This window comes from Cucurbita pepo, chromosome 7, assembly GCF_057944985.1.
Source record: "Cucurbita pepo subsp. pepo isolate OVF chromosome 7, ASM5794498v1, whole genome shotgun sequence".
Lineage (NCBI taxonomy): Eukaryota > Viridiplantae > Streptophyta > Magnoliopsida > Cucurbitales > Cucurbitaceae > Cucurbita > Cucurbita pepo.
Genome location: NC_141804.1, coordinates 2469470 through 2482782, shown reverse-complemented (window position 1 = coordinate 2482782; position 13313 = coordinate 2469470). Strand labels below are relative to the sequence as shown.

The 13313-nt window shown below is 37.1% G+C and overlaps 1 protein-coding gene across 1 annotated transcript; it reads left to right on the top strand.

The window, feature by feature from the left end:
* Nucleotides 1–9067: 9067 nt before the first annotated feature.
* Nucleotides 9068–13313, top strand: LOC111798965 (mitogen-activated protein kinase homolog NTF3). The gene is made up of 3 exons (XM_023682324.2): nucleotides 9068–9480; nucleotides 9703–10128; nucleotides 12227–13313. Exons 2-3 carry the CDS (start codon nucleotides 9706–9708, stop codon nucleotides 12962–12964), a joined length of 1161 nt encoding a protein of 386 aa, XP_023538092.2. The 5' UTR covers nucleotides 9068–9480; nucleotides 9703–9705; the 3' UTR covers nucleotides 12965–13313.

Sequence of the window (13313 nt, the reverse complement as noted above, 5' to 3'; positions counted from 1 at the left end):
GAGAAAGAGGAGAGAGAAAGAGGAGAGAGAAAGTATTGTTTTAAAAAAAATACAATTTTTTTTGTTTTTTTTTTCATAGGCTCTTCGCGTTGACCACAAGAAATTATTCTAGGAAGCTCGTATAATTAATTAAATTTATTTTTTATTAAAAAAACTCGAATTAATTATGAATTGAAGAGAGAAGGAATATTTTTAATGTACATACCAGCTATCCCGGGAAGTTTTTAAAACGAGTTAGTTATAGAGAGGTTTCCACACTTCTCCTCCCAAACCAATCCACCCCCTTCAAGGTCCAACGTTCTCGCTAGCACTCGTTCTTTTCTCCAATCGATGTGGGACTCTCGCTAAATTCACTCCCTTCGAGGTCGAGCGTTCTTACTGACACACCACCTCGTGTCTACCCCCTTCGAAAAACAGCCTCCTCGTTGGCACATCGCCCGGTGTCTGTCCCTTTTAGGGCCTAGGGTCCTCGCTGACACTCGTTCGTTCTCTAATCGATGTGGGACACTCGCTAAATTCATCCCCTTCGGGGCCCAACGTTCTTATTGACACACCGTCTCGTGTTTACCCCCTTCGAAGAACAGTCTTCTCGCTGGGCCCTCGTTTCTTTCTCTAATAGATGTGGGACCCTCGCTTCTTTCTCTAATAGATGTGGGACCCTTGCTAAATTCACCCCCTTCGGGGTCGAGCGTTCATACTGACACACCGCCTCGTGTCTACCCCCTTCAGGAAACAGCCTCCTCGCTGGCACATCGCCCGATGTCTATCCTCTTCAAGGCCCAGAATCCTTGCTGGCACTCGTTTCTTTCTCTAATCAATGTGGGACACTCGCTAAATTCATCCCCTTCGGGCCCCAACGTCCTTATTGACACACCGTCTCGTGTTTACCCCCTTCGAGGAACAATCTTCTCGTTGGGCCCTCGTTTCTTTCTCTAATTGATGTGAGACCCTCGCTAAATTCATCACGTTTGGGGCCCAGTGTCCTTACTGACACACTGGCTCATATCTACCCCCTTCTGGGAACAGTCTCCTCACTGACATATGGCCTGGTATCTGGCTCTCGTACCATTTGTAATGACACAAACCCACCGCTAGCAGATATTGTCCTATCTGCTAGCGGTCTTCTCGTTGGGCCCTCATTTCTTTCTCTAATCGATGTGAAACCTTCGCTAAATTCATCCCCATTGGGGCCCAGTGTCCTTACTGACACACTGGCTCATGTCTACCCCCTCTGGGAATAGTCTCCTCACTTGCATATGGCCTGGTGTCGGGCTCTCAAACCATTTGTAATGCCCAAACCTGCCGCTAGCAGATATTGTCCTCTTTGGACTTTCCCTTTCGTACTTCCTCTACCCGTTCTCTACCCCCAACCGATGTGGGATCTCATATTTAAGTTTAAGGTCTTATTAATATATTTAATATTTATAAATTTAATGGATTTTTTTTTTTTTTAAATTTAGCTAAATTTGTAAAGTTTTAATACGAAAAACAAAAAGTACTTTAATTGCTTTTTTATTATTATAATTTTTTTACATTGTTAAAATATTATTATATATTATTCTTGTAGCCAATAGGAACAACGGAAAGGAAAAGAAATTGATTTGATTTATAAAATACAAAAAAAAAAAAAAAAAAAAAAACACTCATTATTAAATAATATTAGGGATCTTACGAAAATAATAAATTTTAAAATTAAAATAAATAATTTACAAGAATTTTTTAAAGAAAGCTGATAAAACGATTTACGTGTCGAGATAGGTTCACTAATAGATGATACTTGGAGGCTCCCTAACAGTCTCCGATGACTTTGTTATGCCGTTAGGGTACGATCTTGTATCTACCAGCTACTCTGGTATAATTTCAAACCTTAATTACGATTTTTTGCTACTAATTTTTACCAAATCCGTTCATCATTAATTACGATCTTGGACCGATTTGCATTTTTAACGATCCACGCCCACTATTCAGAATCTATATTTGACACTTGGATGATCTCGACATTCCCTTGTGACATGGTCATGTTACCTACTTCTCGTTAAGAGTGAAGACTATCTCCATAAACCAAACATGTCTTGTCCTCACTCACATGCATCCATAAAAATTACCCAACATCGTGGAGTTCCTATGATTCATGTTTCTTAGTCATCATATTCTTAGTATTACACTCATTCAGATGTGGTCTCGATTCATTGATGTACCATTTTTTTTATTCGAGTCTCACGTGCTCACCAGCTTTCACCTTGGTTTGTCCCCGACCCACATCCTACTGGGAGAGGTATCGCTCTTATACCATTTGTAACGATCATGCCCAAGATTTTGATCATGATTCAAAATTTCGATTTTATACCTAATGACCTCGACATTTTCGACCGTATATAAAAGACGGGTTAAAAGCAAAGATGATGGTTTCTATTAACGAGGAGGGAAATTTGTCTACTTATTATTGGAGGTTAAAAAGGTAAATTTTAATTTTGATTTGATGGCAAATGGATTTCCACTAAGCCAAATTTACCAAAATTCTCATGCCTCCAACTTTTATTATACCCTAAGTAATTGACAAAAATGACCCAATTTTTCAAAAAGAATTGAAAAGTAATACGTCCATTTTTAAGAAAAGGAGAATTTTTATGTTTCTTTTTCCTCAATATGTGTGAATAGACCTTTTTGCCCTTGAGAATAAAGTGGTAGAAACATCTCGAACGAGAAAAAAATAAAAATTAACACTCAAACGATAAATATTCGGTAAAACCACGTCAATATGGCTAACAGTTTTTCTGTGTATAGAGAAGTACATCAAATTTAGATCCAATAGTTATTAGTAAGGTAGTTGCATTGTAATTGTGAGATCCGTGTCGATTGGAGAGAGAGGAACGAGTGTCAGCGAGGATACTGGGCCCTGAATGGAGTGGATTATAAGACCCCACATCGATTGTAGAGGGCAACGAGTATCAGCGAGGACACTAGGTCCCAAAGGGAGTGGATTGTGAGATCCTACATAGGTTGGAAAGGGGAACGAGTGCCAGCGAGAACGCTGGCCCTGAAGGAGGGTGGATTGTGAGATCCCACATCAGTTGGAAAGTGGAACGAGTACTAGCGAGGATACTGGCCCCAAAGGGGGGTGGATTGTGAGATCCCATATCGGCTGGAAAGAGAAATGAGTGTCAGCGAGGACACTAAGCCTCAAAGGGTGGGTGGATTGTGTGATCTCACATCGACTGTAGATGGGAACGAGTGTCAGCAAGGACGCTGAGTCTCGAAGGGGGGTGAATTGTGAGATCCCTCATCGGCTGGAAAGAGAAACGAGTGCGAGAGAGGACACTCGACCTCAAAGGAGGGTGGATTGTGGATCCCACATCAGTTAGAAAAAGAAACAAGTGCTAGCGAGGACGTTGACCCCAAAGGGGGTGGATTGTGAGATCCCACATTGGTTGGAAAGGGGAACGAGTGTCAGCAAGGCTGGACTCCGAAGGGAGGTGGATTATGAGATCCCACATCATTGGAGAGAGGAACAAAACATTCTTTACAAGGGGGTCGAACCCTCTAAAGGAGAAACCCAAATAACAAGTCAAACACGAACGATTACTCCCTTTTTTATTCGAGAAGCGTGCCAAAAGCAATATCATCTACAAAAGTAGAAGAAAAAAAACACATATAATCAAGCAAATTGTGTAAAAATATTCTATCTTTTTCGAAATGCATGTAATGTAGCCAAGTTTTAAGGCTTGAAAAGAGGGAATAAATAAAGAACAATGATTAAGGAAAGGGGTCGTGATGTGGTGATAGATTACCAATTTATATGCCATTCATATGATTTATTGGGAGTGTGCTTGGAGGTTGGGGGACTACATCATCCCATGCCCTTGCCACTCTTGCAATGATGCTAAATCAACACAATTAATTATGTCTTTCTCCTTTTCTAGCCATGAACACTTTCAATTACCTTTAGCTCGGTTTCGTCTATATGATACTCGTTATGTAGGAAACGTATAACGTTGTTTCGGTAGGTTGTAGGGTTTAGTGGTTACTATCCAATTTGAGCATAGCTTAGTAGATAAGATATCAATTACTATTCAAAGAGTTTAGTGTTTGCTACATTGATATGAAAGAAAGATTTATGAGTGTGAGATCCCACATCGATTAGAGAGGGGAACGAGTGTCAGTGAGGACGTTGGGCCCAGATTGTGATGTCCCACATCAGTTGGAGAGAGGAACGAATCATTCTTTATAAGGGTGTGAAAACGTCTCTCTAGTAGATGCGTTCTGAAACCTTAAGGGGAAACCTAGAAGGGAAAGTCCAAAAAAGACAATATCTGATAGCGGTGGGCTTGAGCGGTTACAGTGAGAGTAGGGGGAAAGTCCAAAAAAGACAATCTGATAGCGGTGGGCTTGAGCGGGTACGGTGAGAGTAGGGGAAACCCAGAAGGGAAAGCCCAAAAAAGACAATATCTGATAGCGGTGGGCTTGAGCGGTTACAGTGAGAGAATGGAGAAACCCAGAAGGGAAAGCCCAAAAAAGACAATATCTGATAGCGGTGGGCTTGAGTGGTTACCGTGAGAGTAGAAAATCGAGTTCGATTAAGGACGAGATTGAATCAAAATATAGAGGAGTGATGGGGCGGAGTTATGCCTAACTAGGTTTTATACACTTCTCAATGAATGTATAGTAACGTCAGGTTTATTCTTATTTGATTATCGAGACATGCATAATAGAGTCGACGCTATTTGCTTAGTAGATATCACATCATTTGTCGAATCGTAACCTTAACATTTATAATTAAAAAAAACGGTTCAATGTCTTATAATATATTGATTTTAGAGTCAAGAATCTCTTCACAACAACCTCCACCAAGAACAATAAATTTATGCTTCTAGTTTAGCTTTACTCGAATTAATGTTGACTCTTTCCTTATTCCAGTTCATTATATTCTTTCAATCGATCGACAACTTTTATGGAATATATGGAAGAATTCGTTTTTTGTAGCGATGTCATTTCGTACGGAGAGAATCTAGCTAGGTCCCTGCCTTCCATCGTAATGTCGGGCCCAGTGTCCTTGTTAATACTCCACCTAGTGTCTACTAGCACACCACTCAATGTCTGGCTCTGATACCATTTGTAACAACTCAAGACCACTGTTAGCCGATATTGTCTTAGCCTTCCATCGTAATGATGGGCCCAGTGTCCTTGTTAGCACTCAACCCAGTGTCCACTCCCCTTTGGGGTTTAGCATCCTCACTCGCACATCATCCAATGTCTGGCTCTAATACCATTTGTAAGAGCTCAAACCCACCGCTATTAGATATTGTCCTAGCCTTCCATTGTAATGCTGGGCCCAATGTCCTTGTTAGCACTCCATTGAGTGTCACTGGCTCTAATACCATTTGTAACAGTTCAAACTCACTACTAGCAGATATTATCCTAACCTTCCATCGTAATGCGGGGCCTAGTGTCCTTGTTAGCACTCCACCCAATTTCCACTCCCCTTTGGGGCTTAGCATCCTCATTGACACACCGCCCCATGTTTGGCTCTGATACCATTTGTAACAACTCAAGTTCACCACAAGCAGATATTGCTCTCTTTGGGCTTTCCCTCCTAGGGCCCACCACTAGCAGATATTGTCCTCTTTAGACTTCCCCTAAAGCCCCTACAGATTTTAAAATACTGCTAGTAAGAGAAAGAATGTTTCGTCCCTCTCTCACCCAGTGTATAAATTCTCCAAGTAAAACATGTTTAGCCCTGAAGTTTCAATGATTGAGCCACCGAAAAAGAACGTGCACCTTGTTGAGCCAAGGGGCCACCCAACGTAGCATGCTTAACCTTAGAGTTTATATGATTGAGCCACTGAAAAGAAAACTACACCTAGTTGATATAAGTAGTAACACTTAACCTTGAAGTTTCCACAATTGAGCCACCGAAAATAAAAGTTCATCCATGATACACCGAAAAGAAAAGCTTCCATGATTGGTCTCAGTTCATTCATGTACCTCTCTTTTACACAAACATCACACCCACAATCGTGTAACACTTTCAATAAGTAAACATCATCTATCCAAGCTCACCGCTAGCGATATTCTCCTCTTTAAACTTCTCGACAATATTTGCTAGCGGTGGGTTTGGACCGTTACATTTATATATATATACATATAACCGTAAATTAGTTATTATATGCAATGAAAAACATTTTAAATTTAATTTAAGTGATTGAAATGATTAGACTTGATTCTTATTGTCCACACACCAATCAACTTGTCCAAACGCATATCTTCCTAAATTACAATCCCCAAATGGAATATTTTATTTAGATTTTTTGCATCTCAAAATAATAATTATTATTATATATATAAAATAATAAATAAATAAATAAACCCAATATTTCTACCATTTATTTAATCTAGTTCTTTTTTTTTTTTTTTAATAAATTTTGTTTCCTTCATATATATATATATTATTTATTTATTTTTAAATAAATAAATAATTAACAAATTACATTAATTTTTAAACTTTTAATTTTATTAATATTATTTGATGTTTTTAAGGTTAAAAAACTTAACCAACACAAAGACATTAGAGAGTTATGGTTGAGGACTTTAAGGATAAGGTCGGGTACGTAAAATTATATTTATTTATATATCTTGGATCACTCGTTTTTGTAATAATGTTAACACCCACTCGGCTTTGAAGATTGTACGAGTGAATTAATAATTGAGTAAAAAATAAAAATAAAAATTGGTATTAAAATTTAGTGGTGAGAATCTTTAAAAAATGAAAACTATGGGCAATTGCTTGAAATAGAATAAGGTGGGAGGAGGAGGATTAAATTGTGTAAAGTTAAGGACAAAGAAGACATTCCAACGTGGTCAACCACGCTTCATTCTTATACCATATACTAAACCCATTATGCCTTCATCCACTCATTTTAATTATTTCTTTTTATATCATTAATTTCATAACCATTTTATATATTTTTTTTTTCTACTTGCTTTCTTTTTTAAAATAAATTCAAATTTTTAAAAGGGGTTTAGAACACTAATATTTATTTTTTTAAAAATTTCATCTCGTTTAAAAATTATTATTCAACCAAATATATATATATATATAGTAATAGACTAAAGCGGATAATATCTACTATACATATAAATTCAAAGTTTAAAAAAAATCATAAAAAGATGTTTATTAGACTCTGAAATCTACCTATATAAAAAGGTTAAAGTGGACCGTATCTACTATACATATAAATTAATATTTTTTAAAAAAATTAATAAAAAAATTTATATTTATTAGACTCGGAAATATATATATATATATATATATATATAATATAATGGGTTAAAATGGACAATATCTACCGTACATATAAACTATAAATGTAAAGAAAAAATCATAAAAAGATTTTTATTAGACTCTAAAATCTAAAGATATTATGTTGTAGTATATATATAATATGTAATGGACTAAAGCAGATAATATTTACTATACATTTAAATTATAAATTTTAAAAAAATCATTAAAAAAAATGTCCAAAGATATTATGCTTTTATATATATAATATGTAATGGATGAAAGTAGACAAAGACGACGACGAAAAAAAATATATATATATATATATATATATATATATATATATATATATATATATATATATTAATTTTTTTTTAAAAAAATGATGTTTATTAGACTCTAAAATCTAAAGATATTACGCTTTACTATATATATAATAAGTAATGGGTCAAAATTATATATATATAATAAGTAATGGGTCAAAACAATAATGATAAACTATAATTTTTTTTTAAAAAAATTATAAAATGATGTTTATTAGAATCTAAAGATATTATGCTCTTCTTTTCTAATAATTAAGATAATGTTGGAGAATTTTTATAATTACTTAATTTTTTCAAAAAATTTTATTTTTAAAATTTTTGAGCTAATATTTATATATATATATATATATATATATATGAAGTAATGGGGAATATTAATCTATAATAGTTAGATGATAAAAGAAAATTGTTATGCATAAAAAAGTTATGATCATATGTCAAATCTAAATTAATTTTTCTCAATATATTAAAAATTCAACTACAGAATAACTTCACGTGCCCGGTAGAGTAAGCAACATTTATTTATTTATTAATTTTAAATTTTAATAAAATTTTAAATTATTATTAGTTTTAGTATCGATAATATATATAGAAAATTGTTATCAATAGAAAAAGGTACAAGAGAGTCAATATCTAATTATAGATTTAAAAAAATAATAATAATAAATTTGTCAAATGCCTTGAAAAATATATTTACTTCCGTAAATTATTATTGTCATTCTAGTCGACTCGGTTTGGGCTTGGGCTTATTTATTTATTATTGGGCTTGGGCTTATTTATTTATTATTATTTTACTATTTTCCAATTTTTTCCTAATATATATATATATATTATCTTCTTAGACTAACGAGGAATTCGATCTCAAGATACCACTCAAATAACAGTGGCCAGAAGGTCAAATAGGTCGGAAAAAAACAGGCTAGAAGGTCAAATAGGTCGGAAAAAAAAGAGGCTAGAAGGTCAAATAGGTCAGGAAAAAAGAGTCTAAAGGTCGGGTCAGACGATCACATAAAGAGTCTAAGGTCGGGTCAGACGATCACATATACATTATACTAAAAAACAACTTAAGTTTGTATTGTCATACAAATACCTTATAATAAGACAAGCTAAAATCATTATTAGACTTAGAGGGGTAACCCGAGCATAATTTTTTAGTAACGGTCAGAATCCTAAAATGGAGGGGTAACCCGAGCATAATTTTTTAGTAACGCTTTCTTAGTAACGGCCTTGACCATAAGAAAAGTCCGATAGTTACACTATATTCAATATGTGCCAAACTATTTACCAATACAATAGGCGTTCATAAAATCCACCAGATATTTATCGATCCACATCTGTGCAAGAAAATGGGTTCCACTAATTAATAATCCAAATCCACATACCATTCATTATATATGATTACCAATCAAAACACACGCGTGTTACTTTCTAATTGGCTCCTCATCACAGCTGCTGCAGACGAATTCGGATTCTGGTTCGCACCGCATGGGGCTCAATATCAAACCCACAAAAAATCATTTGGAGTACTCGTTGACTGTGACTCAATTAGAAACTGGATCGAATTAGCAAATATTTCCACTTCTTTACTCTAAATTCACTCGATTCCACGTTTTCTGCTTCCAATTCGAGCTTGGATTCTTCTAATTTAGGGCTTTTTTCCACTTTCCCCGACTTGGGGTTTCTCCGTTTCTTCTGATTGTATCATGGGATCTACTGATTTCCGCTTTCTTCAAGGCTTTGGGGCTTAATCTTGTTTGTATTCTTGGAGTTCTTCTGGTTATGGATAGCAGAAAGCGATGTAGCAGGAAACTAAGGACGAGGGCTTGACTTTTCGTAACCCTTTTCCGAGAAATTTGCCGGTCTAAGAACAAGTAGTGATTGGTAAGCAATTTCTCAAACCGGTGGCTATTGTTTTATAGTTCAGTGGATTGTTCCAACATTTTGATCCAATGCTCTGTAGTTTTGACTTAGAATGAGTGTTTGTGGCTTTTGTTGAGCTTCATTATGACTGATTATGATCGTTTTGTTTAGTTTTCTTAGCTGATTTTGAAGGCATTTGTTGATTTAGGAAGTGAACTTTGTTGGGTTTGCTTTGATTTTCAGGGAATGGCTACGCCAGTTGAGCCTCCAAATGGGGTTAGATCCCAAGGGAAGCATTACTATTCAATGTGGCAAACATTATTTGAGATTGATACTAAATATGTACCCATTAAGCCTATTGGTCGAGGGGCATATGGTATTGTGTGTTCTTCTGTGAATAGGGAAACGAACGAGAAAGTTGCGATAAAGAGAATACATAATGCGTTTGAGAATCGTATCGATGCGCTTCGAACTTTGCGTGAATTGAAGCTTCTTAGGCATCTTCGTCACGAAAACGTTATATGTTTGAAAGATGTGATGATGCCTATTCATAGGAGAAGTTTTAAAGATGTTTATTTGGTTTATGAACTTATGGATACGGATCTTCATCAGATTATTAAGTCCTCTCAGACTCTTACCAATGATCACTGCCAATATTTTCTCTTTCAGGTTTGATGTTCTTGCCTTTCTTCTGGATCTTGGTTAATTGACAGTATGATACATTTCTTTTGATATCAATACATGAAATTCACAGTAGCTTTTAGATTATTGTGATATTGTTTCTTTACTGAATTGAGCAAAAAAGTTCCATTTATTTGATAAATAACTGCAAATTGCTCTGATTGGAAGGTGTATTGTATCACCAAATTTAGATCTGCATGCTGATATAGTAACTTTGTTTCGATGTTACATTCGCTTTACCCCGAGCATCTGGTTGTTCTTGTCTCATGCCAAAGCGCCTTCTTGAGATTAGATTTGTTTGCATCATCAATATATCCTAACCTAGCTTAGGTTTTTGTAGTAGAATTGACCCATTTGACGGGAAAATTTTCTAGTTACTCCCATAGTAGATATTATCTATTTTAGTCCGTTACGTATTGCCACTAGCCTCACAGTTTTAAAACGCGTTTGTTAGGGAGAGGTTTCCATACCCTTGTAAGGAATGCTTCGTTTCCCTCTCCAACCGATGTAGGATCCACAATCTACCTGCCTTGGGGGTTCAGCGTGCTCGCTGGCGCACTGTTCGGTGTCTGACTCTGATACCATTTATAATAGCTCAATCCCACCGCTAGCAGATATGGTCCGCTTTAGCCCGTTACGTATTACCATCAGCCTCACGATTTTAAAACGCATTTGTTAGGGAAATGTTTCCATACCCTTAGAAGGAATGCTTCATTCCCCTCTCCAACCGATGTTATATCTCACAATCCACCCCCTTGGGGGCCAGCGTCTTTGCTGACTCTCTCCTCGGTATTTGACTCTGATACCATTTGTACAGCTGAAGGCCACCGCTAAGGGATATTGTCCGCTTTAGTCTGTTACGTATCGCCGTCAGCCTCACGGGTTTAAAATGCATAAGTTAGGGAGAGGTTTCTACACTCTTATAAGGAATGCTTTGTTCCCCTCTCCAACCGATATAGGATCTCACATATACTCCCTCCGGTCACATTATAATTTTTGCTTTATTAATTAATGCTTTTATGTTGCAGGACCCTACATCATTCTTAAAAGATATTGACATGACTGATAATAAATAGGAGTAGTACCCATATTACTGTAGCTTAGGAAATTTCCCTGAATTGTTGATTATTAATGTCAAATAATGAGGAACAGTAAGCAACTGACTGGCCATGCTGAATTGCCATGCCACAGCTGCCACAGCCTTTATAGTTCCCAATCCAATTTGCAACATTTCGTCAGAAGAATTATTATTTGTTTCAAATTGTTTTTTCTTCCTGTACACTCTTTAGCTGTTGTTGGACATGTCAAGTTATGCTGATTGTTTCTATTTTTGCACTTATCAATGCTATTACCTCGACATAGATCTGGGGGTTTTAGATAATTTTAGGTTAATGTGAGATCCCACGTTGGTTGGAGAGGGAACGAAACATTTTTTATAACAGTGTGGAAACCTCTCCCTAGCAGACCCGTTTTATAACCTTGATGAGAAGCCCAGAAGGGAAAGCCTAAAGAGGATAATATCTGCTGACGGTAGGCTTGAGCTGTTACAAATGGTATCAGAGCCAAACACTGGGTGATGTACTAGCAAGTATGCTAAGCCTCGTAGGGGGACACTGAGCGGAGTGCCAGTGAGGACCTTGGGCCTCGAAGGAGGGTGAATTGTGAGATCCCACCTTGATTGGAGAGGGGTTGCACAGCCTCGAAGGGGGGTGCATCGTGAGATCCCACATCGGTTGGAGAGAGGAACAAAACATTCTTTATGAGGGTATTGAAACCTCTCCCTAGTAGACGCGTTTTAAAGCCATAAGGGGAAGCCTGGAAGGGAAAGCTCAAAGAGGACACTATCTGCTAGCAGTGGGTTTGGGCTATTACACTTAAATTATAAATTTAGTCACGAACCTTTTGAACCGTGTATTTATTTAGTATCTAAACAATAAAAGGTTTTAATTATATGAATTGTTTTTCTATTTAGTACCTTCCATGAATGCAGTTAATGACAATTAGCTATTTCCAATGTGCTTGCATAGTTGAATTTCTTTATTCACTGGACACTTTGCTTCCCGCTAATTCAAACCTCTTAGTGCAGTTGCTCAGAGGATTGAAGTATCTGCACTCTGCAAACATCCTACATCGAGACTTGAAGCCTGGGAACCTCCTTGTCAATGCAAATTGTGACCTCAAGATATGTGATTTCGGGTTAGCCCGTACGAGCAACGGCAAGAATCAATTCATGACAGAGTATGTCGTTACTCGCTGGTACCGAGCCCCAGAATTGCTTCTCTGCTGTGAGAATTACGGGACATCGATCGATGTGTGGTCTGTAGGATGTATCTTCGCCGAGCTTCTTGGTAGGAAACCTATCTTCCCAGGTACTGAATGTTTGAATCAACTCAAACTGATAATTAACATACTGGGTAGCCAAAGAGAGGAAGATCTCGAGTTTATAGACAATCCAAAGGCAAGGAGGTACATAAAATCCCTCCAGTACTCTCCCGGGGCTCCGCTTTCCCGTCTTTATCCAAACGCTCATCCTCTTGCAATCGATTTGCTACAAAAGATGCTTGTCTTTGACCCATCAAAGAGGATCAGTGTAACTGAAGCATTGCAACATCCTTACATGTCTCCACTGTATGATCCAAACAGCAACCCTCCAGCTCAGGTACCGATCGACCTCGACATAGATGAGGAACTTGGAGAAGAAATGATACGAGAGATGATGTGGAAAGAAATGCTTCATTACCATCCCGAAGGTCTGGACGAGCACGCAGAAATGAAATGTTTCCACCCCGAACCTACTACGAGTAGTGCCGTGGTGTTTTCGTGACCAATCCCTCATTCTCGATCCAGCTTAGAGACCTTGGAAGGTGGCGATGGTGACAAACAGTCAGTTCCTTCCTATATCGAACAGCTCGGTAATTATCAGGTAACTTCCTTTGACCGCCCTGCCATTATCATCACTTGGGGAAAATGGTTGTCTTGTAATAATTAATAATGTTGAAACAAGCATGCATAAGAGGGTTTTGTCTGCTGTAGCATGTCTGTCTTTCTGGTATTCAAGAACCTTGTTTGGCTGGTCTTGTCTGTGCTTGTAAATAGGTATATGCTGGTTTGGATTATGGAACATGTTTCTGTCTGTAAATTAGAATGTTTCTTAGATATATGCTAATTTTGCA